Source organism: Physella acuta, unplaced genomic scaffold, assembly GCF_028476545.2.
Source record: "Physella acuta isolate Inbredline_101_S28 unplaced genomic scaffold, ASM2847654v3 ptg001260l, whole genome shotgun sequence".
Taxonomy (NCBI): Eukaryota; Metazoa; Mollusca; class Gastropoda; family Physidae; genus Physella; species Physella acuta.
In genome coordinates, this window is record NW_026732775.1 from 99,414 (window position 1) to 123,180 (window position 23,767).

The 23,767-nt window shown below is 34.3% G+C and overlaps 3 protein-coding genes across 4 annotated transcripts; 1 reads left to right on the forward strand and 2 right to left on the reverse strand.

Moving 5' to 3' along the window:
- Positions 1–60: 60 nt before the first annotated feature.
- LOC131957728 (beta-lactamase domain-containing protein 2) lies at positions 61–6,218 on the reverse strand. The gene is made up of 8 exons (XM_059322477.1): positions 5,995–6,218; positions 4,312–4,503; positions 2,621–2,720; positions 2,284–2,389; positions 2,003–2,125; positions 1,418–1,581; positions 888–1,142; positions 61–518 (listed from the first exon to the last, which is right to left on the reverse strand). The coding sequence occupies exons 1-8, from the start codon at positions 6,063–6,065 to the stop codon at positions 237–239; spliced, it is 1,293 nt and encodes a 430-aa protein (XP_059178460.1). The 5' UTR covers positions 6,066–6,218; the 3' UTR covers positions 61–236.
- Positions 6,011–18,796, forward strand: LOC131957730 (mitochondrial glycine transporter A). 2 transcript variants are annotated; one of them, XM_059322480.1, is made up of 11 exons: positions 6,011–6,043; positions 12,267–12,434; positions 13,283–13,395; positions 13,585–13,660; positions 13,799–13,869; positions 14,197–14,302; positions 14,895–14,964; positions 15,048–15,143; positions 15,502–15,665; positions 18,330–18,422; positions 18,509–18,796. In XM_059322480.1, the coding sequence occupies exons 2-11, from the start codon at positions 12,366–12,368 to the stop codon at positions 18,536–18,538; spliced, it is 888 nt and encodes a 295-aa protein (XP_059178463.1). In that variant the 5' UTR covers positions 6,011–6,043; positions 12,267–12,365; the 3' UTR covers positions 18,539–18,796. The 2 variants fall into 2 exon arrangements, with proteins under 2 accessions (XP_059178463.1, XP_059178462.1); XM_059322479.1 differs by lacking the exon at positions 6,011–6,043 and adding an exon at positions 6,312–6,387.
- A 1,174-nt stretch (positions 18,797–19,970) lies between these two features.
- On the reverse strand, positions 19,971–22,684 carry LOC131957731 (centrosomal protein 20). Its single transcript, XM_059322481.1, has 5 exons — positions 22,598–22,684; positions 21,345–21,542; positions 20,774–20,858; positions 20,386–20,504; positions 19,971–20,146 (listed from the first exon to the last, which is right to left on the reverse strand). The coding sequence occupies exons 1-5, from the start codon at positions 22,623–22,625 to the stop codon at positions 20,100–20,102; spliced, it is 477 nt and encodes a 158-aa protein (XP_059178464.1). The 5' UTR covers positions 22,626–22,684; the 3' UTR covers positions 19,971–20,099.
- Between the last annotated feature and the right edge of the window lie 1,083 nt (positions 22,685–23,767).

Genomic DNA, 23,767 nt, shown 5'->3' on the forward strand with positions numbered 1-23,767 from the left:
CCAAAAATTAAAAAGTGCAAAACAACATTAAATAGTTCAAATGAGTTTAAACTAAAAATATTTAAATTTGATACACATTTATTCAACAATAAAAATAACAGCATATTAAAGTTAATAACATTTTGAAACTATTATAGACTATTACAACAATACAACAACATTTAAAACACTGCTTTAGGTTCTTAGCAGATGGAAAAATGGAGCAAATCATCTTGAATTCTAAAAAATATCCTGTGTCAAAGTTTACTTTGCTGTAGAACTTGACTTTTCTGGGAGGCGTGGCTCTTCTCCTGCTCCAGTTGTGTGAGAGACAGGAGGATCCTGCGCTCCACTTGGACATTCTCCAGCCTGTGCACACATTCAAACAGCTCCTTGATCAGGGGGCGCCACTTGTTCTTGTTGTTGAAGTTGATGACTGGGTCTAAATAGTTTGTCGTGTAGGCCCAGCCCATCTTGTAGCGTGGGTCAGCAGCACAGCACTGGTCACCATAGCCTGCATGACCATACATGAACCAGCTCTGGAAGAGATTTACTTTCATTAGTACATCACATTCATCAATACATCACAAGATATGCTAACATCCATCAATACATCACAAGATGGGCTAACATCCATCAATACATCACAAGATTTGCTTACGTCCATCAATACAGGACAAAATATTCTTATATAACAGACTATTAGAACTAAAATTAAAGTGAGGCCCACATTAACCAATAACTCATTTGTTTATAAAGCTGTTAATTAAGTGTTGCACAAACAAATAAGGTAATTCTATTTTAAATGTGTCAAAATTCATAACTAATTTTTCCTCACATTCTAACAAAATATTTTCCCATTGAAACAGATCTATGAAAAGATATTACAGAATGTGTTCTACAAATACCTGATCCCCTTCAACGACTGGTATCAGCCATGTCCCACGACCATGGATATTTTCACTACCAGTAGTTCTATCCACCCCATCTGCCAGCGGTTCCTGCAGCCTGGCTATAGAATCAGGGGAGAGAAGTGTTTTCCCATCATGTTGCCCACCATTGGCAAGTATCCCAGCCAACTTGGCTACAGCTTCAGCTGTGCCTCCACCATGACTCGATGAATTAGGAAGTTGCAAAAAGTCTGGGTCGTTCAACTTTCGACTCTAATTGTAAAACATTTAACAGATATGTTTTATCTTATTGTTAGTTTTAAAAAAAATTATGGCTACATCAAGAAATTCAGTGTGTATTTGAAATTAAATTTATTTAAGTAATACAACACATAAATATATTTCTCAGTAAGAGCTTGTTAAATAAGTTAAGAACTGAAAGCAGAATTTAAAGTTATATATCTTAACACATGTCATTCATGCTGTGAAGTATGTCATGCTGTGAAGTATGTTTTGCAGTAAAGTTTTGAATAAAAACATTATCTTACAGAATTCCAATCTGTTGGCTGACTAAATGCCAAGGCATAAATAGTTGGGTCCAGTTTGAAGGCCTCCATCATTTTTGCTAAATCCTCTCGTGTCAATACAACAGGCTCAAGTCTGGCAGCCCTATACTGAAGATGCGCTGGGACCCCAATGTGAAAATCAAGGCCTAGAAGCAAATACATTTATTGGTATACAATACACTGATACATGGGATCAACTTAATAAAAATAATACATATTTACATGCATATAGCATAATTATATTCTAAATCTATTTTTGTTCCACAACTTCCTCAATCCACAAGGAGCCACCACGTAAACAAATCAAGCATATCTCACTAAACAGTTCTCACACCTGCCACTTAATGAGCTTTGAGCTGTTCTGTCACTATGCATTAGCACATTTGTGATATTGATACAATGTACTTACTCAATCCTAATAGTGACTCAAGCAGCCATTGCTTGGCAGCCATTCATTACAGCAAATAAAATAATACATCAGACATCTACATTTGTATGGTTTTATAGATAGAGAAAGTGCAGTTTTTAAAAAATCTTAATCCTGTATAATCTTCTCTTAATACTTACCAAAAGGCTGGCCAATTTCTTCCCAATAATATTGAGACAGTGTCCGACCTTTTTTGTCAACTCTCTTGACAATTTCATTGAGGTAGAGGCCAAATACAACAGGGCTGTAGCCATGGCCATCTCCTAAACACAATGATATTTTTGTCATCAAAACAAGATTCGGCATTTTAGTATAAACAGGGATGTGTAGGCTGCAAATTTTCACTTAAAACTTAAAAATTCTGGTTTAAATAATATACCACATGTTTATATTGGGAATTAGCTGACAAACTCTTCCATACCTGGATTCCACAAAGGCTTCTGATCTACTAAAGCATCATACAGTTTTTTTGGGTCATCTTTCATCCAAGATAACTCAAAGTTGTTACTTAAAGCTGGAAGTCCAGCCTAAAGAAAAAAAATTTTTTTTAAAAAAAGCTGGTTGATATTTATAGTTATTTGTCCTATTTCAGACAAACAACTAATATTGTTTATCATCAGTTAACCTATTATCCAAAGTAATGCACCTTTAAATACTGCAATATTTAATTATAAGTGAGTGCGCGCTGAAGAAATTTTGATTAAGTAGAAACATATCTAGATTTATTTATTATTAAAAGAAAATTGTTATTTTTTTACCTTGTGAGACAATAGCATTTCCAGAGTGATCTCTTCTTTTCCATTTTTTGCAAAATCTGGCCAATACTTAGCTATTTTTTCATCATATCTCAACAGTCCCCTAAATGTTCAATTGTTTTCTTAGAAGTTTAATTAAAAGACAAAATCTGATTAGTTCTTATAGCTTAGAACCCTCATAAGATGTGTAGGCTTACAGTCTTTTAACAACCCATAGGTGATATAGACTAAATGATCATCTTTCTATAACTTAGTAGCCTAGTTATGCTTTAATCTCATTTCTCTTCAGCAGGACCTTTTTATCTACCCAGCCCTAAAGAGCACCCAGAAACAGCTGTCAGACAGTCAACAGAATTAAAGCAGGGTTAATGCTGTTCACTGTAATTTATTACTGCACCAATATTCTTTCATGCACCATGCTTTAATTGATTGTGATCTATTTTTAACTAAAAAAGAAGTTTGAAGAACAAAGTCCTTATTTTGCCTGTCCATTATTTTCAGTGCATTTTTATCTTTAATAAGGCTATTTTATTTGGCCGATTCTAGTCGGAATAAGATACGCATGCGATACGCATGCGCAATGGAGAGAAACTGCGACTTAGCGGCGATGTTTTCGATGGTACTGCGCATGCGTGTGTTTACAACCGCAGAACCCTAACACCAACCCTAATCCTATCCTTAACCCTATCCTTAATCCTAACCCTAACCCTGACCCTAATCCTATTTAGCTACTAGCCCTAACCCTAGCCATAGGTCACTGCGCATGCACAGAACTATCTTTTGCCGAAAATCTTATTCCGAGTAGACACTCCGATTTTATTTTTAGAATTGGAAAACTAATAAAGATATAGGCTACATTATTTATTATTCTTTAATAAGATAAGATGATAAATTTTATAACAGTTTTTTTTTTAATTAATATTGGCTCAGATAACCAAGATGTGCTATAAATTATAATAATAAATGGTATATAAACCTTCAACATTACTTGTAAATTGAAAAAAACATACTATTTTTAAAACTAGGAACTAACAGTACCAGCGGCGTAGCAACGGGGGGGGGGGGGGGATATGGGGGGGATGGCAGGGGGGTGCGGAAGTTACCGGGTGACACCATTTAGGGGATGACACCAAGGCAAAAATAGCAAAATATATGCAAAAAAATGATAATTCTACTTAATTAAATGATTAATTAGGGTGGGTTAAATAGTCTTTTAAGAGCAAAGTTGACATATCCTGACAAGGGTGGGGGGAAGGGGGATGACAGCATGACGTAAACCTGCTAATGATAGAAAAAAGAGGCTACATCCAGCTGTATTTATAACTGACTATAGATAAAAGTCGTTAGTATTATCTGAGCACAGTTTAGAGCAATCACAGTGGTGAGGGGGTGGAGGGGGGTGAGGGGGAGGTTACATCAACTCAACATTGCAAAATATGCCTGAGGAAAATGGTTTGGTTGAGAATCGTAACAACTTATGTGTTAATCCATGTATCGGGTGGAGAGTGGGGGTTAAAAAATCAAATAAACCCAGAAAAAAATATATATCTGAATACATATACACATGCGTATACACATGCTTACAAGTGTATATGAAATATATATATATATATTTTTTTAATTTCTTATGGGGGGGGGGAGGAGGTGAGACACCAATAGGGTGACACCCGACCTCGCTACTGAACGGTACTAACCTCTCAACAATATGTGCAATAGTCACAGCAGCAAAAAATTTTGTCGTTGAATAAAAGAAGCCAAAGGTGTGATCTTTCCATGGTCTCTTCACTTGCTGATCTGCTAGGCCTCCCCAAATGTTTACAATCAACTTCCCTTTGTAATAAGCTGCAAAACTGCTACCTTTTTCAATACCTTTAGTAAAATTGTCTCTTTAGAATAAAAAATGTTCATAAATATTAAACTAACAATTGGTATAATTGTTAACTAAAGAAATGTATTAAAAGAATCCAAGAGCCAAACTGGATTTAAATTGCATTTAACGATTTAAAGAATGTTTAATTATTAAGTAATTTATAGTAAGTCAATATTCCATTTAAGTTTTAAATCAGTTTGTATCAAATATATTCTTTCCATTTAGATAATACTTAATTAAGTTGAGACCTAACACAGCTTAACATTACATATTTACTTTAAAACCTGATCAGTAGCCTGTTATATATTAAAATTCCCCATAGCAATTTGTGTATGGCATATTGGGCTCAGAATTTGATACCATTATAATTATTTGCAGACATCAGCTCAATTGACCAATTATGTTATTGCAACTAACTAGTTAATGTAGTTATCTTCAATTGTTACTTTAAGCAGATCTCATCTTATTCAGTGTTTAAATGTGTTGTTGTTTCCTTTTATGGTTCTAAAATCTATAGCGATGACTGACGGAATGACTGACAAAAGTGATTTGAACATCTTTTTAAATAACCTCCCCTGGCAATATTATAAACATTTTAAATTAATTAGTTTGTTTTGATCCTCTTTCGCATATGTTAACTAACGAACGTAAAGAAATTATTAAATACACTCACATTGTTAAAACGGATGATATTATTAAAGAATCGACCCTTTGAATCCTGGACAGATCATCCCCCTGGCGTGGCCTGATTCAACTTAGTAAACAACAATAATACACCAAGTGTTTGTGTTTTCGTTTGTGTTTGCGCTGTGTTTGTGTTTTCATTTGTGTTTGCGCTGTGTTTGTGTTTGCATTTATTATGTTTTCTTTTTTAGTGTTTAGTTTTGTTCTGTTCCCAAGTAGGTACATTTAAGAAAGATTCACCGTGGCAAATGCATGGGTATGCATTTAGTCTTCTTTTGTTGCTTTAAGCAGATCTCATCTAATATTTGTGTTTAAATTGCAAATAAATTTTTAAAACTTAAAAGTAATTAAATCTAGATCCCATAGCGGGGCATATATTAAAAATTAGATATTTGTGTTTTGTCATATGAGTTGCAATTCCTGCAAAGTTGAAAATATTATTCCCCTCCTCCTCCTCTCACATTACTGTGACATTACCACAAAAAGTAAAAATAGATCTAATTTTTCTGAACTGTGTAAACAAACTTGATGTTAAAGTTGTTAAACATATCTAAAATTATCTATCTAAATTCTAATTTAAAAGTCACATCTCCCCTCTACTAAAAAATAAAAATAAACCACACTACAGCATCTTCCCACCCCTTACAACTTGCAATGTTTCTTATTCCAAATAGTTTTTTCTTTCTAGATCTATATCTATCATCTAGATCTTCAATAAACTACAATTAATTTAATAATTAACAATGTCAATAAATAATAAATAATAATTAATTATCTGTCTAGGCTAGCGGCTAGGCCGCTAGGGGGTGATGATGAGTCGTACCTGTACACCCGAAGAACTCTTTCAAAACCAGGAGCAGTATACCCTGTTGGTAAAGGATATTTAACTGGCATTTCGTTTATAGTTTTAAAATTAGCCTAGATCTAGATGAGTTTGTTGAAATGCTAACTTTATAAATATTGATTCGTCTCATCGCTCAGATATACAGTAAAATTAGCAGTCATGAACATTTTTCTCATCATAGAATCCAGTACTATTGTGCCCTTTGACCCTTCCGTGAATGTTTACAAATGACAACACATTTTTACACTTTCTTATACAGAAGAGTCCGTAAACTCGTGAAGTATTCCTGTCCAGATGTAACAAAATGCATTAAGTCTAAGACTATGTGACAACACACTTGTGCATTCTAAAACCATTTTACATTTTAAAAATGTAATGTCAGAAATTGAATTTAAATATAATTTAGGGTAATCCCTTAGTTTAGCGTCGGAAATGGAGGCGAGCGAGTTGACGAGATTCCTTCTATAATGTTGTTGACATGGAGTAAAAACGTGCTTTTTAGATTTAGACCGTAAAAAAAATAAAAAATAAAAACTTAAGCCTAAAATTAATTTAGAAATTTTATATTTTTAGAATAAATGCTATAAAAGTTGCAAATCCAGAGAACTTGAAAATAATTTGTTGAGTTTAAGGCTACATTTCTATTTATTTTTATCAAGCCTAAGTTATAACCGGATGTTTCACTTTCGTAAGACAAATATTGATTGGCTGTACAGTAACTTAGTGATCGATAACTATTTGTTTACAAAACTTTGCAGATTAAGTTTTTAAATTACAATGCAAATTTAAAACCCCATGACCTAGTTTTCTATTTTTAGCTTACAATGTGTACAATAAAATCAATGGCGGCCTATCCAATAGCAGGATGCCATTGTTTATGTCGCCATTACACGTGAAAACCAAATTGTTTTTGCTTTTTTTTTAAATTTTATTTAGTTACCGAAAATATTAAAAACATCAAATACGTCCAATCTTTAGTAAAGTCCAAAAATAACCAGAAAGACAGGATTTTATAACCATATTAATTGTAACTACGCCGTGCAAGATTTTTAAATTAATTTATACACCTCTCAAATACCTTTGAGACTTTTCTCGCTCGTGTCCATTATCGGGTAATGTTTGTTGAGTTTCGGTAACTAAAGTTACGGTAAACCATTCCATTGACCATTGAAATATAAATATTTTAAATTAATAATTTAAATATTAAATAAATTGAAAGTCGATTGTAGTAAATTAATGTTTTAATTTTTTAAGTTTAATCGACTAAAGGAAACAAGAATAAATATAATAGTAGATTTAAATTAGTAGATCTAAAAATTAAAAAAAAACATATAAATATAAATAATGAAGTCAAATGTAATAATTTAATGTTTTTGGCTTGCAGCGGATTTGCGACCATTAATTAATTAGATCTAGATCTAGCTAGATATCTAGCTGCTAGACCAAGTAAAAAAATCTAGATTACGAAAATAGTAAAAATGATTACAAAATGTAAAAATGATTCATCATCCACATCACATCCACACCTGTCGTCCCTACTGGGACATAGGCCGCTGACAAGAGCTTTCCAGACGTCTCTGTCCAGGGCTAGTCTCTCCAACTGTCCCCAGGTGTATCCAATCTTCTTGGTGTCTTCTTCCAGGTCACGTCTCCAGGTCTTTCTTGGTCTGCCTCTCTTCCTCCTGCCTTGTGGATTCCAGGTGAGGGCCTGTCTTGTTATGCTGGATACAGGCTTCCTGAGTGTGTGGCCAATCCATTTCCATTTTCTCTGGAGGATCTCTACTTCCACTGGCAGTTGATTTGTCCGTTGCCATAGAACATCATTTCTGATGGTTTTAGGCCAGCGAATTCGCAGGATCTTTCTGAGACATGCGTTTATAAATGATTGTATTTTCTTCTTATTTATAGCAGTTATTCTCCATGTCTCGGCTCCATAGAGTAAAACAGGTTTTACTAGTGTGTTGAAGATCCGGATTTTTATTCTAAGGGTTAAATCTCCCGAACCCCAAACATTTTTTAGTTGGTTGAAGACTGCTCTTGCCTTACCCGTCCTTATTTTTATGTCTGCTTCTGTCCCACCCTGCTTATCAACAATACTTCCAAGGTAGGTGAATCTATCCACTTCTTCTAGGGCTTCTTCTGCCAGTGTTATAGGGTTGTTGTTTGATGCATTGACTTTGAGAACTTTACTTTTCCCTCTGTGGATGTTCAGACCCAGGCTTGTAGAAACATTTGCAACCCTGTTGGTTTTATCCTGCATTTGCTGTTGTGTGTGAGAAAGGAGGGCCAGGTCGTCAGCAAAGTCCAGGTCATCCAGCTGGCTCCACAATGTCCACTGTATACCGTTTCGCGTTTTCTCTGTTGACATCTTCATAACCCAGTCTATGGCCAGTAGGAACAGGAATGGTGAAAGTAGGCAACCCTGCCTTACTCCGGTCCGTACTGGGAAGGCCTCTGTAGTCTGTTGGCCATGCACTACTCTACATTTGAGACCTTCATATGAAGACATAATAATGTTGACTATTTTCTGTGGCACCCCGTAGTGTCTCAACAATTTCCACATTGACTGCCTATCCAGGCTATCAAAGGCCTTCTCATAGTCTATGAAATTAATATAGAGAGATGAGTTCCACTCTTGGGTCTGTTCAATGATGATGCGCAGGGTAGCAATTTGGTCTATGCATGACCTTTCCTTCCTAAAGCCCGCCTGTTGATCTCGAAGCTGGGGATCTATGGCTTCCTTCATTCTGTTTAATAATATTCTGTTGAAGACTTTGCCTGGGATGGACAAAAGTGTTATCCCTCTATAGTTAGAGCATGCACTAAGATCGCCTTTCTTTGGAAGCTTTATGAGTAGTCCCTCCTTCCACTCCTCTGGTATTTGTTCATCTTCCCAGATTTTCTTGAAGAGTGTGTATAGTAGTGTGGTGCTAGTTTCTATATCTGCTGTCAGTGCTTCTGCCGGTATACCATCTATTCCTGGAGCCTTCCAATTTTTCAGCTGCTTTATAGCTCTATGTATCTCTTCTTTTGAAGGTGGGTTGCAGTCTATAGGGAGGTCACTTTCAGCTGGTGGTATGTCTTGCGTGCACTCTGGTGTTGGTCTATTCAGTAGTTCTTCAAAATGTTCTACCCATCTCTTCATCTGTCCTTCCGCATCAGGTATTGTCTTTCCATCTTTGGTTTTCACTGGCCTCTCTGGCTTACTGTACTTACCAGATATCTTCTTAATTGTATTGTACACGTCCCTAATATTACCATGGTACAGTGCTTCTTCCGCTTCTCTTGCCAGCAGTTCCAAATAGCTCCGTTTGTCTTTCCTTATGTGTTTCTTTACATTTTTGTTCGTTTCGGTGTATTCTTCCAGTGCTTTTAATTTCGTAGCCCGTGTGCGGCTGTTGTTTAATGTTGCCTTCTTTCTTTTTCTCTCTTCAATAATTTTCATGGTATCTGCTGATATCCATTCCTTCGCTTGTCCTTTGATAGGGCCTAGCACTTCTTCGCATGTTGATGTTAATATACTTTTAGTTTTTTCCCATGTTTCCTCTATCGTCTCTTCTTCTATTAGTTCTTGTAGTACCTGGAACCTATTGGACATATGAAGTTTAAATTCGTTGAGTTTAGATGGGTCCTTTAGCAGGCCTGTGTTGTACCTGTATTTCCTTTTGTTTTCCAACATGTTTTTCTTCAGCTTGAGTTTTACTTTAGCTACCAGTAGGTGATGGTCTGAAGCAACATCAGCTCCTCTCTTGACGCGTACATCCTGAAGTGATCTCCTGAACTTTTTTATGATACATATATGGTCTATCTGGTTTTCTGTAGATAGGTCGGGTGATACCCAAGTAGCTTTATGTATCCTTTTGTGATGAAAGAGACTACCTCCAATGACTAAATTATTTGTGGCACACAAGTCAGCAAATCTTTCTCCGTTTTCGTTCATCTCACCTAAACCCTGCTGTCCCATACATTCTTCATATCCTCTGTTGTCGCTTCCAATCTTAGCATTGAAGTCGCCCATGAGTATAAGGATGTTTCTTCTTGGGCGGTTCTGGATAATGGTCATTAGCCTGTTGTAGAATTCGTCTTTGTCCTCCTCTTTGCTGTCATTTGTTGGGGCGTAGGCCTGTATTATGTCCATGTTTATTCGTCTTATTTTAGTTTTAAAGGTAGCTGTTATGATCCGCGGGCAGTGTGCCTCCCATCCGATGAGAGCCCTTTGTGCTTGATTTGATAGCATGAGTGCAACTCCTTGAGTATGTGGTGCATTTTCATCCTCATGACCTGAGTACAGCAGTAGCTCTCCTGATATCAGCCTTTTTTGTCCTGAGCCAGTCCACCTTGATTCGCTGACACCCAGGATAGCTATTTTATAGCGTCTCATTTCTGCTGCTACTTGGGTTGCTTTTCCAGCTTCGTACATCGTGCGGACATTCCAAGCTCCAATATTGATGGTGGTCCTAGTGGAAATAATGGTGGTCGACCTGGTAGTTTCCAATACATATTGGCTTTCACCACCCGGCTTCATAAATTCTCCATCGGGAGATCCATTTTTCCCCTGGTCCGAGCTGTCTTTGTTTCTCTCTGTCTGCGTTTCTGTAGCGGGTAATTTTTTTTACGAGATAAGGTTGCTGACCTTATGCTCAACCCCCAACCTGGAGGACCAGGGTGCTAGCTTTCGTCTGACCCCTACCCGCGCAGACCTTCCCAGCTTGGTTGAACCTGCCAGGAGTTAACACTCCCGCTGGTATAGCTCTGGGGGTCGTCAGGGTACGCAAGCTGCCAAGCCACGACAAGGCCCTAGCACCAGATGACAGGTAAAAATGATTACAAAAATAAATCTATCCAAAATTTAAACATTCTGTATAAAAATAAAAGATGACGCCAAATAAAGTATGGTTTACAGTACTTCCGGTGAATTCTGGAAGTGTGTGACAGACTTTGGCATTGTTTTACTGTTTTTTACTGCTATACGATTCCGGAATAATAACCAACGCTAAACTAAGGGATTACCTTAAACTTTTGTAAATTGAAATTCAATAAAATTGAATAAAAGTTCTAAATAAAAAATTGACTCATCACAATCACATCATCTATCTTTTCATCATTGACATCATTCATTTAACATACATTATTCCGGCGGTGTGAACACCCTCTTTGCCTTGGCCCTTGGGAGTTATCATCATATTGTATTGTACTATTAGGCCTAATCGTTTTTGCGTGATTCTTCTAGTCCAAGTTGTGTCCACAACATTCTGGCTGCTTTTGCTTCACTGATTTTGTCCAAGTTTGTTTTGGCCTACCTACTTTGAAAACTTTCCTCTTTCCTTGTTATTTCCAATACAGTGTCTGTCTGGTGATGTTGCTAAGTTTAGTGTGTCCAATCCATCCCCATTATTTGCGTTTTTATGCTGCAATAAATATTATTATTATAGATCTCTCTCAGCTATATACACTATTATACACAATGACAATGTTGAGCTGAGCAAATACATTTTAATAAACAATCATGAAAAGATTCAATAGTAAATAGATCCTGTGAGACTGTTAGTATTTTAGAAATCGCTGTTATAGGCCTAAAGTTAAAGTATATACCTCTCTGGAGAATACTAGGAAAAAACAAGTGGGGGGGGGGGGTGAAACAAAATATTAATTAACCATAGTAAATTATTGCAAATTTTTGGAATTATAACTGAATCCAATACATATTTAGTGATATTTATTATTGGGTGACCTCATTTTAAAGCATCCCCATTTATTTCACTCGTCACATAGACTTGCAAAAAAGAATTAAGTATGAACATTGAGAATAGATCAAAATCTTAGTTAAGTAGCAGAACTAAAAGACCTTGTCATCTAGAGAGCAGTAAACAAAATGTAGGACTACATATCATAATTCATTTAACATAGTCCTAGTTTTTTTTTTCAGGTTGGTTATATTGTAAAAATGAATAGGACACTTAGTGTAACATTTTTACCATGTTTTTAGAAATTATTCATGAACTGGTTGTTATGTAGAAAAAATGAGGTGGCCCATAAATTATGTTCTAGGCATGACACCAGCCACAAGTATTGCCCATCCCTGGGTCTTATGCAAGACAGAATATGCCTAAAGTCACATTTCTCCCTCCTCTCTTGTTATTCTTCAAAAAATAAACATTAATAATTTAAAATAGGACCTATAAATAATTTGTTAATATTTTAGTAAGCTTCAGCAAAATAGTTAGTTGATTGCAATGTTTTTGTTTTGACAGAAAATAAAGTATAATTATAATGAAACAAGTTTGATGCTGATGTAGGAGCCACTGCAAAACTATCTTAAAATCAAACACTGATCCACTACACTGAGTTGAATGACTGACAAGAATGGTGCAACTGCTACAGGAAAGAATTCTCAACATGAAATTCACAGCATTTACAATGTAAGAAAGTCTATTAGGTCTATTTCTTGAATGTTATTAAATGATGTTATAGTTGAAAGCACTCATTTAAAGTAAAGTTTCCCTTTCAAACCTGACGGTCTAGGGGGCAAGTAAAGTAGAGTTCACTTGTTTCTGTGACCTCGGCATATGAAGAGATAGTGTGGTCAGCACTATGCCCAGCTGCCTTTAATTTCCCTAACGTGAGTTAGGTACCCATCAGAGTTGGGTGGACTCAGGGACGGTTTACTGACTTGAACCCGGATTCGAACTCGAGACTAACGGGTTAGCAGTCCAGCTCTCTACCGCTAGACCACTCCGTCCCTGAAGCACTCATTTAATGACAGATTAATTTTTGTTTTGTTCCTGGCATATGCAAGGATTGTGTGCTCAGCATGTCCAGTCGCATTTTTACTTCAATTAAAATTAGGTAACCCTAAAATGCAGACCAAAAACTGCTTCTGACAGACACAAGTCATGCTGGATGACTTTCCTCCACCAAACTGTTAGCTGCCATGTCATGTAAGGACAGCCCCTACTAAAAGATACACACTTTTTACATTCACCTTTGACTCCTTAGTCTTAAAAGTTGATTGGATGATTATACCTTGGTGGAAAATCCATTGTGCAAAGCCTGGGCAACAAGTTGTGAAGAATCAGATTTTAAATTGTTGTTAAATATTTATATAGTTAAAATTGTGATCTACACATTTTTAACTTATGTTTGCTATTTAAGAAAAAGAAGAAATGAATTTATTTTTGTCAGTAACTCTGTACTTAACCAGAAATGTCCTCACTATTTAAAAAATGAAACAATTATATTGTAATGAATTTATTGCATTCCTCAACAGTCACCAGTTTTTAAATCTTTCATGGCTGGAGCAATCAGTGGGACTTGCTCTGCCATATTGTTTCAACCTCTAGACCTAGTTAAAACTAGGTTACAAAAGTCTGATAATGTTGGGTAAGGGAGATTTGTAACTTAATAAAATCATTATGCCTTTCTGTAACATTGCTGTAATTTGAACAAATCTTATGTTTTTATAGTAAAACCTTTTGCAAAAAAATCTTTCAAAAGAAAACACTAGCTAGTATCAATGCCTGTATGAATGCTATGATATAGTTCTAAATTCTGTTCTTTTTCTATATCCAGATTGGGCATGTTTGCAGCCATTCGAAATGTTGTTCGTCAAGAAAAGATCACTGGCCTATGGAATGGTCTTATACCTGTAAAAAGTTTTACAAGTTATCTTGATAATATTGTAATTTAACATTCTGAAAACTAGTTATGCAGATGGTGTGAAAAATTAAAAAATTGTTTCTCCACATGGATTTCATATATTTTGATTCTATTTTTGTATGTGCAGTCACTTGTGCGATGTGTTCCGGGTATTGGCTTTCATTTTGCCAGTCTTCATTGGCTGAAGTCCACATTTGGGTTAAGTGTTCAGAATTTTTTATACATTAACTATTAAAAATAAATCATCTAGAATACCAAATTGAATAAAAATCCTAGACAAGAATTATTTTTTAAACTGATCAACGATTTGATTCAACTTAAATAAATGTTGAATTTTATGCTGTAATTGTTGTAGTGTTTGATGAATAACTTGCATGAATGACAATGTTATATTACAATTGTATAAGTAATTTACATAAATGATTACGTTCTGTTACAATTGTTGTAACATCTAATGAATAATTTTCATTAATAACTGTTTTGTTTTAACAGTTGTAGTGTCTAATAAATAATTTTTTCCAACAGAAGTGAGAACCCTCACCCATTTGAATCTGCACTGATAGGAGCATCAGCCAGAACTATTGCAGGCATCCTGGTGCTACCTGTTACAGTCATGAAGACCAGATATGAGGTAACAGCACAGATTCTTGTTACATCAAATCATCTAATATATGTGACCAAACCACCATCTAATCAATCTGTGACATATCAATGTATTCAATGTCTGACCTAGGCACCATGTATTCAATGTGTGACCTAGGCACCATGTAATTAATGTGTGACCTAGGCACCATGTATTCAATGTGTGACCTAGGCACCATGTATTCAATGTGTGACCTAGGCACCATGTATTCAATGTGTGACCTAGGCACCATGTATTCAATGTGTGACCTAGGCACCATGTATTCAATGTGTGACCTAGGCACCATGTATTCAATCTGTGATCTAGTCTAGATATGAGGTAACTGCTCAGATTTTTGTTACATCAAATCATTTAATCAATATGTGACATATCCACCATCTAATCAATCTGTGACCTAGCCACCATCTAATCAATGTGACATGGTCACTTCATCATCAATACAGTGCCAAAATCCTTTATATTATAATGCCTTTTTGTGGCTTTAAAAGTAGTCTGTATGTTTACAAATTATTTGATGCCACAATGTACACATTAATGAATCAAACATTTATTCATTTAAATCCATTTTTGTATCAACCAGAGTGGTGACTTCCATTACAGTGGACTACTACAAGCATTGAGATTGACATACAGAAAAGAAGGATTTAGAGGTATATGAAAATAAACACAACTGTTCATGTATTTTTACTCTAGTTAGTATTGACTCTTCTTAAACAAAAGATTTTTATTTTAGGTCTGTACAGTGGCCTTGGTCCAACAATGTTACGTGATGTCCCCTTCTCAGGCATCTACTACATGTTTTATTCACAGCTTAGAACTTTGACCAGAGGTAAAACATTCATTGGGCTTTAATTTACATACACTTTCACATTTTGTGCTAATGATTATTTTAGTTTCTTTGCACCAGTTAAATATATAGGGGAAAATATTTCTTATATTTTGATTGGAAGTCAGATTTTTAGCAAAATTAAATTAATGTTGATGATGCATTTTTGCATCTAAACATAGACTTCTCTTATATAATGTCAAGATCTATGTTAGTCTTAAGGAAGTAATTTGAAACGATAAAAAAGGCTCAGTATATTGAATGTTTTTACAAAAACCCAGGAAAGGTACAAATTGTGTTTTTATTATTCAACATTTATCCATTTTTTTTTAAATGTTCCTTTTATTTGTTTGTTGATCAGATAAGCAAACATTTACAGCCCCATACATCCACTTTACCAATGGAATATTAGCAAGCTGCTTGGCTTCATTAGTAACACAACCAGCTGATGTGATCAAGACTTACATGCAGCTTAATCCACAGAAATATGCCAAGTTCTCCACAGTGATCATCTATATATATACAGTAAGTGTAAACTCACAGTTGACATTACCTCCATGAGAGTAGCAATTTATCTTAAGGGCATGGGCGGGTGTACTTTTCGTCATAAATCCACTAAATCATCGATTTCCCACTTTTACTTGATCTATACAGAATAACCATCGTTGAATCTAAAAATGACATTGTTATGACCCTAAAAACAGTATTTATTTATGAAAAACCGGGTTCAATGTAGTGTGTACAGGGACTTTTGTTTAATTTTTTGGTAAAAATAGCCATTTTTCGACCTAGAAAAGTACTATTAGGCTTCGCGGAAACCTAATGTGTTTCATATCAATGGAAAGGCCGTGACCTCCTTTCTTTATTTGTTCTAAAATTAAATGACCAATCAAAATACCTATTTTAATGTGATTATTTTTCTACGTCATAAAGTTGTTTATTTTACTCAGTCGGGTTTTTCCGGTATGCAAATTTTTGACCTCAATTTTTTCATTGGCATACAATTGCGGAAGCTATTTAGCGATTGGTCGTTTCGCTTCGGAAGTAAACATTCCCTTAGTTTCAGCGCGTTGCTAAGTTTGATCTAGTTTTGTTTCTCTAAGCTTCTGTGAAATACTTACATTATTTTAACATATACTTATTTCAATTAAATATACTATTAACAGTTTAGATTAGTTTGTGTGAATTATCATAAGCAGTGAGACGATTTAATTTGTTTCTCTTTCGATAATGGGTAGAACAACACTCGCTAAAAATAGATACACACATCTAACTAATTTACTAAAGCTAGAGCATGTCCGAATGCAACTGATTGCAGCTACCTCTACTCAATCTAGCACTATTCAGACAAGCACTGGTGCAGATGTAATATGCACATTTACTAAGAAACTGCGGCAATGTAAGACACAGTTTTTACAGACAGAAGAAAGCACTGTTAAATCTAGTACTGGTAGTGCTAAGTGTAAACCACAGCCATGCAGAATTATTGTCGACTGTGATTTGCTTCTTGATGTTATCAATACATTTCCTCGCCCACTGTGATGTAGTGGCTACTATTGATGAAAAAAGTGTAAAGGGTTTGCTTCAAGCATAGTGTGGCAGTAATAAAAATGTCGTAAACCGTAAGTATACAACTGCAAAAGAATCCAGAACAAGGCCTTTCACAATAAACAAAGACATCGTCTTATCATAATTGGCTTTAGACATGAGACCATGCAAAATATACTGCTGTTTCTGCGATAGCATAATTCAATTTTGGGCCCAGGCATGCTATGGCATTGCTGTCAAAAGAAGGAAACTATAATCGAAGACCCAGTGAAGGACGCCAAAAAAGACGCCATGACAACAGCTTTACTACAGCTCTAGGTAAAACAAAGAGCGCCAGAAAAAAAGAAAACTAACAGCTGAACAAGCTCAGAAGGAATATATTCAGCAGCACCATACTTCAGGCTATAAATGTGGTCGATTTTAGTGACATACAGCGATAAATTTTCATTTTTTGCAACTTTTTGTTAGTTTTTTGCGTTTTTCTCAGTTTGATGTTTTTTTGTACAATTGTTGAAATAACTTTGTTAATAATTATCAGAACTGAACTAAATTTGCTCCAGTTACTCTTTATATATGTTCAAATAAAACTGATAAAACACTTTTGGAATTTTTGTAAAAAAAAAAAATTTGTTGTTGAAATAGTGAAAAAATTGGACGAAATAATGAAATTTTTACAGTGATGTTTGAAAAAAAAAAGTAAAAAAAAAACTATTTTCTTTTTTGAAAATGTAATCTATCAGAAGTCTTAAGCACATGTGTCTGCAGACTATATTAAGTTTTCATGGAATTTGTACAAACCATTTTTGAGTTATTTCCATTTAAAAATCATCAATAAAATCCAATATGGCCGCCGTCACCATGGCAACGGAAGATTTAAAAAATTAAAAAAAATATTTTTATGCTTAACTCTTTGAGTTATAACTATTAGCTAATTATTACATCTTTAGACTCGGAAATAAGGAAGTTGGTACTCATCACCCACCCATGCCCTTAAATAAAGCGGTAGTAATCTCCCCTAAACTTTCTTGAATATGTGTTTTATGAGAAATCTGAAATAGCGTAATTTACTACTTCCGGTAAATGGAAATAAGTCAAATTTTTATCGAGGGCAGTGAATTAGATCTTTTACTTATAAGTGAAATTTCATTTATCTGAAACAGTACCCAAGTTATAGGCTTCTAAAAAACCAAAAGTAGAATAAGTTGCACTTCTGGTTATCAGAAATCACTGAAAAGTTGATACAGAACTACAAATTTGATAAAATACTTATATAGGAAATTTTATCAACCTGGCTGTAACTGTATGTAACGAAACTCAAGTTATTGTGTTCACAGACATATTGACTAAATTGCTAAACTATGTTTTTCCGACTCAGAGAGGTGTGAAACAATTTTTTTGCACGATTACAATACTTCCTCTATACTTTGTATACAATAAAGTAAAAATGTATATTTTTAAGGAACATTTAAACTTCATACCTTGCCTTTAAGTTTTACTTATGTGTTAACAATGTCTATACATTTAATGCTTTATCTATACCAACTACTAAGGTGATAAAAAAATTTTCAGCATCTTATAGTTGCTTATTGAAATTGTAGTAAAGTTTTAAGAACACATTGAAATTGTACAGTACTATTTCAGGAGCTGGGGCTGGTTGGTTTCTGGAGAGGTATTGTCCCTCGTACTGTAAGACGTACTTTGATGTCTGCTATGTCTTGGACCGTATATGAAGAGGTTTGTGTTTATCTTTCTCTGGTGTACAAATAATTTTATACCTGCAAATTCTGAGAATATTTACATTTTTGTTTATTATCTTTCAGATAATGAGGGCATGCAATATTAAAACCTAGATCAAAATATGAGATTAAGATCTGACATTGGAAGAGAATAAATTGACTATCTAAGTGGTCTCCAAGGCTGTTGGTTTGTTTTAGCAGTTTTTCTGTGGATCTGTTTCAGATTGCATAAGACAGAACCAAAGAATGGTTTTCACTAAGTGGATATTGTTTTCTATGAAAACATGTTTTACAGAGCACATTATATGCCTTGTACCAGTAGATATATTGTCCACATCAGTATGATCTGGCCTGAGCTATTTAATTCCCAAGAAGTTATAATAAACATTCAATCAATATATATGTATTTTTTTTTTAACTGCAATAAATGGAATTAGGTAATTACACAAAGTTAAGAGTAAGATAAGCTTTAAAAGGTTTCAATTATCAAACTATTTTATGTTAACACCAGTGTGTTCAGCTGAGATTTCAGTTTTTGTATTGTTGCCTGTAGTAAAGCCATGATATTATGCAAGCTGTAATTTGTGGATTAACTCCTATCTGTCTAAGATCTGTCCTATAATCATTCAAAGTCATCCAGAATTTTTTTATTTCAATTTTATTTTGATTATGATTGATAGCAGTGTCAGATAGTTTTCCAAAATAATCTGAAGGGCTTGAAAGTCATTTATTATTTGAACCAGTGTGAATTCTAGTCAGTCAAGTTCTGGGATGTTTATCATATTTTAACATGTAACCTATTTGAGCTCTTGTTAGTAAAGTTTAAGGATCTCTTTGGGCTCTAATTCTTTAAGAGTCACAGTATGATTTGCACACAAAAATTTTAGATATGTATGAAATGTACCTTTTTTTTAAAATGTAACTAAAAAATTGCCATGTAATATAATTTATAAAAAACACTGTGTAGTGGTTGTTGATTAAAAAATATATTCAGATATTAATCTAAATCATTATAATTATAGCTATGGCACACAGTGTAAAGGCATATACATGATGGCCTTTTACTTGTATGCTTTGTGATGAATTTTATATCATTAGTTTTACTCTACATATTAAAAAACATGTTGAAATAAAAAAATGTCATGTTGTCTTGATGTACAATGGGAGTCAAATGTGTTCTGTGTGAGTTAAAACATGATTCCCAGTTTTCATTGTCATATGTTAATGTATTAAAACATGATTCCAGTCAGCATTGTTGTTGTACTGCAATAATGCCAGTAGAGTCTGCCTTATCTTTGTTGATTAACTCATTGTTCACATGTTATTTATAGTATGTTTATAGAATTTTCAATAAAAAATATTGTAAATTTGTGTGTCCTGTAATTTATGCTTGATGAAAGTTGAAATTATTAATTATGTGATAAGTTTATTTAAAAGAAGCAGACCATCAGAAGATGACAGTAATTGTTGGAGATAATATAAAGGATGGGGACCCTTAGCGTCCAGTTACATACCAGAAATTGTAGTTGTTAAGTAATTTAAATGTTTTAAAAGATAAAAAAGCCACTGTGCTATAAAGTTTATTAATACATAATTACAACTTTAAAATTTAGATTGTTGAGAGTATGCTACACAATATCAATATATTTACATATAACTATAACATGAGCAAATGCTACAACTTTCCTCCTTTAACAATGACTGCAGATGGCTCACTTGTGCCTGGAAACAAAAGTTAAATAGAAAAATCAATGACTTGTTTAAAATGTTACCACAATAATTTTAAATTGCCATAATAGTTGCAATATTTTCAAACAGTTGTGATTCCTTAATTCATTTAAGGATTCAAATTTCATTGAAATTGATTCATACAATTATAGCTTATTCTTATTCCATAGTTTAACCATAATGGCAACAAACTGATCAGCCAGACCCAGAATTTTGAAATAAATTTTGCTTACCATTTTCTTTTGAAGCTGTATATCTACTACCATAATCTTTCTCTGGTTGTATGAAATTACGGTTTGCCCTTTCTGCATTTCCATCTTTGTAATGAGAAACAAGGCTGTATAAAAGTGGCCTAAAAGAAAATTAAAGCACAGGCTGAGTAAAGGATTGCACTTGTTCAAAATAAAAGTATTAATTTAATTATGCATTTTTCATTAGATATTTGTTATACCAAACAAGTTGGATGAGGGAGATAACCTTATTTCTACCCCGTCCCTCACACAGAACTGGAATCTATTTTCTTCATTTCAGATGTTCTACTATAAAGCTATATTTCTCTTCAAAAAACATTACAAGGGATATTGAACACATTAAATAGTTTGAAAAAATAATTTCTCTTACACTGTCCTGGAGGGTGCATCTTCAACTACATTTAATTCATTACGTAAAAACTCCCTGTCCAGAGGAGTTGAAGAGAGTCCAGTTTCTGAATGGTGATTAGATGAAATTCATTATATATTTTAAATACACAAAGATCATGAGTTGTAAACAAGAGAAAATAAGGCACAACACGAGTGGTCAAAATATCAAAAAGTGTTAGTTGAATAGGAAAACACCAGTAGATATATTAATAGCATGGAAAAGGAAAGTACAGTTAATATAAAGTATCATTTAATGAGCTTCATTTTGTTTAAGAAACTGAGAGGTTAACCCTCATATCTCAGATATTTCATGTGTCTGCATTGTTTCATTTTTAAAGCAGTTATTTTACAGAAAATACTTTAAACTGATTCATAGAAGTATTAATATTAATAGAAAAGTGAACCAAAATAATTTGTAATAATTCTTTAACAAAGAAGATGGATCCTAATAAACTTCAGGTAAATTCAAGTTGTAAGACAGGTAATGCCTACTTCATTCAGACTGTTGTTAAACCACAATAAAGAAATGAAATAAAAATCAGAATAATTACCTGATACCAACACAGAAGAAGTATATTTACAATTGTTGAATTCTAAAAATTCACGAATCAGCTCAAATATAAGAATATTTTCATTACTTATTGGAGGCTTTGCTTCTGACTGATCATCCAGAGCAGCAAAAACTTCAGCTCTGATTCTAGCTTTGATTTCACCAAGGGCACCTCTTGTTTCTAACGCCTCTTTCAAAACTAAAAGACAATTAATACGACCAATCATCTATTCATTCATTTAGTAAGCTTTTGTAACAAATTCATTTTAAATACCTAGCTCTAACTCTAAGGTCTCCTGGACATACTGATAGATAACTATTAACTAACAAAAACATACACACATAGATGGCTTGATATCTATATATATAATTCTCTTCTGGGAGAAGCTAGAAAACAAGCTGTAAATGCGGTCCCTACCACCCCCACCCCTACATGGTCTGGTGAGCTATGGTTCACTAAATGTTTACAAACAGAGCCGGGTTTAGTGACGACTATTAGGGGCAGATAATTTAGTTTGAAACTATTTTAAACGTAGAGGGGGGGGGGGGGGGGGGGGTAACTAAGTGGAGTTTACTTTAACGGAGGGGGGGAAGGAGGGGGGTTTATCGTCCTTAACGAGCTACTTATAGTGTTTTAAAGAAATATTTTCAGTGGCAGCGTTGGTAGTGTCGAATTCACAAATTAAGAAATTATGATTAACTGAAAAGTAGAAAAAACAACAACTAAATAGCGGAGTATGATATGCCGAGGGTCGGCTCGTTATTAATAATCATGTCAATGCTAACCCTATCCAACTATCCCTAACCTTATTAACTTCAACCCTAGTCCTACCACCACACGCCTGACATTAATTTCAAAATTTGAGTAATTTCTAACCTAAAACTAGATTCTAGTCGAGATAATGGAGATTACAATACTATTACTAAGTATGTAATAAGTACTAATTAATTAAGTACAACTAATAACCCTACAACACTTTCTACAGTACTCTACACTGTAACACTACACTAGTACTAGTACACTACGAATTCACTACGACACTACGGACTACGACTGAGTCACTAGTCATAGTGTTAAGTGTAATGAAAATGGCATTGTATCACAGAGTACTTCTACTACACACCTAGTTTTGGGAGAGTCTATTATCGGACATGGGTATCTAAAATCATCACAATTAATACTCAATACTTAGATCTATTTTAAAGATAAATGCCAACCCGAGTTTTGCACAACTGTTTATAGTTATACTTTACCTTCTTTCAAGTCATGGCTTGACGCCATTTTGACGCTCTGAATGGTTGATATGATGATTTCTTAAAAGACAAGGACCGAAGTATTTATTTTAACAAAATAATTTTACATATTGTCAGCTAAAAACACGAATATATTATATTAAATTATTATTATATTAAATTTTTAAAATATATTTAAAATGTTAGTCCTTAAGAAGATCTAGATCTAGAATCAGTATAAAACTAATAATAGGCCTAAATATTGCTGAATAGATCTACATTTTTAAATATAGTATTCTAAGTCAAGCATTTTATTCCACACTAAAAACAATTTTATTAGGCCTATCTCAAATTTAAGAGAAATATCAAAATCAAATAAATGTCTCCTTTGACCTTTAATCTCCCGGGCATAATTTTAACGTTAAACTGTTGTCATTTTTTGCAGTAGGACATAAACATTACCCCTAAATCTACAGAGTTTCTTCCAGGCAAAGCCCCCCCCCCCCCCCCCCGAATGAAATGAAATTTATATAATTTATATAGAAAATATATACTTTTAACAGTGTCCGCCCCCCCCCCCAAAGAAAGTCTACCGCCCCCCCCCCCCCCCCCCCCGAAAATTTCAAGTGCCCCCCTCCCCCATAGAAAAAAGTCTGGAAGAAACACTGGTCATCTATAAATGGAATCACGCTTTTTAAAACGATTTTTTTTTACCACAACCCCTCCCCAAAACAAAGCCAGACTGTGAGACACCCACATAAAACGACCTTACTATTCAGCCTTCAATCTCCCTCCAAATTATTGTTGTTTTTAACACTGAGTAGGCCTACAATCCACTCTATATCACTCAGTCGTGAAAAAACCCAATAATATAGGGTTTCCACAGAAAATTCCCCGCTATTCTAAAACATTCCTTGCTTTTTTTTTTTTACTTTCTCGTATATAGATCTAGATCTACAAAGTATAGAGAAAGTCTTGTAATCGTGCAATTAAAAAAATTGAGATTTTTACAAATCTCGACGTTTTACACCTCACTGATACGGAAAAACATAATTTTGCAATCTTGTCCGTATGTCTGTGTGTCTGTGTGTAAACAGCTAGGTTGATGAAATTTCATATATAAGTATTTTATCAAAATCGTAGATCCGTATCAACTTTTGAGCGATTTCCAAAAGTGGTACTTTTTCTACT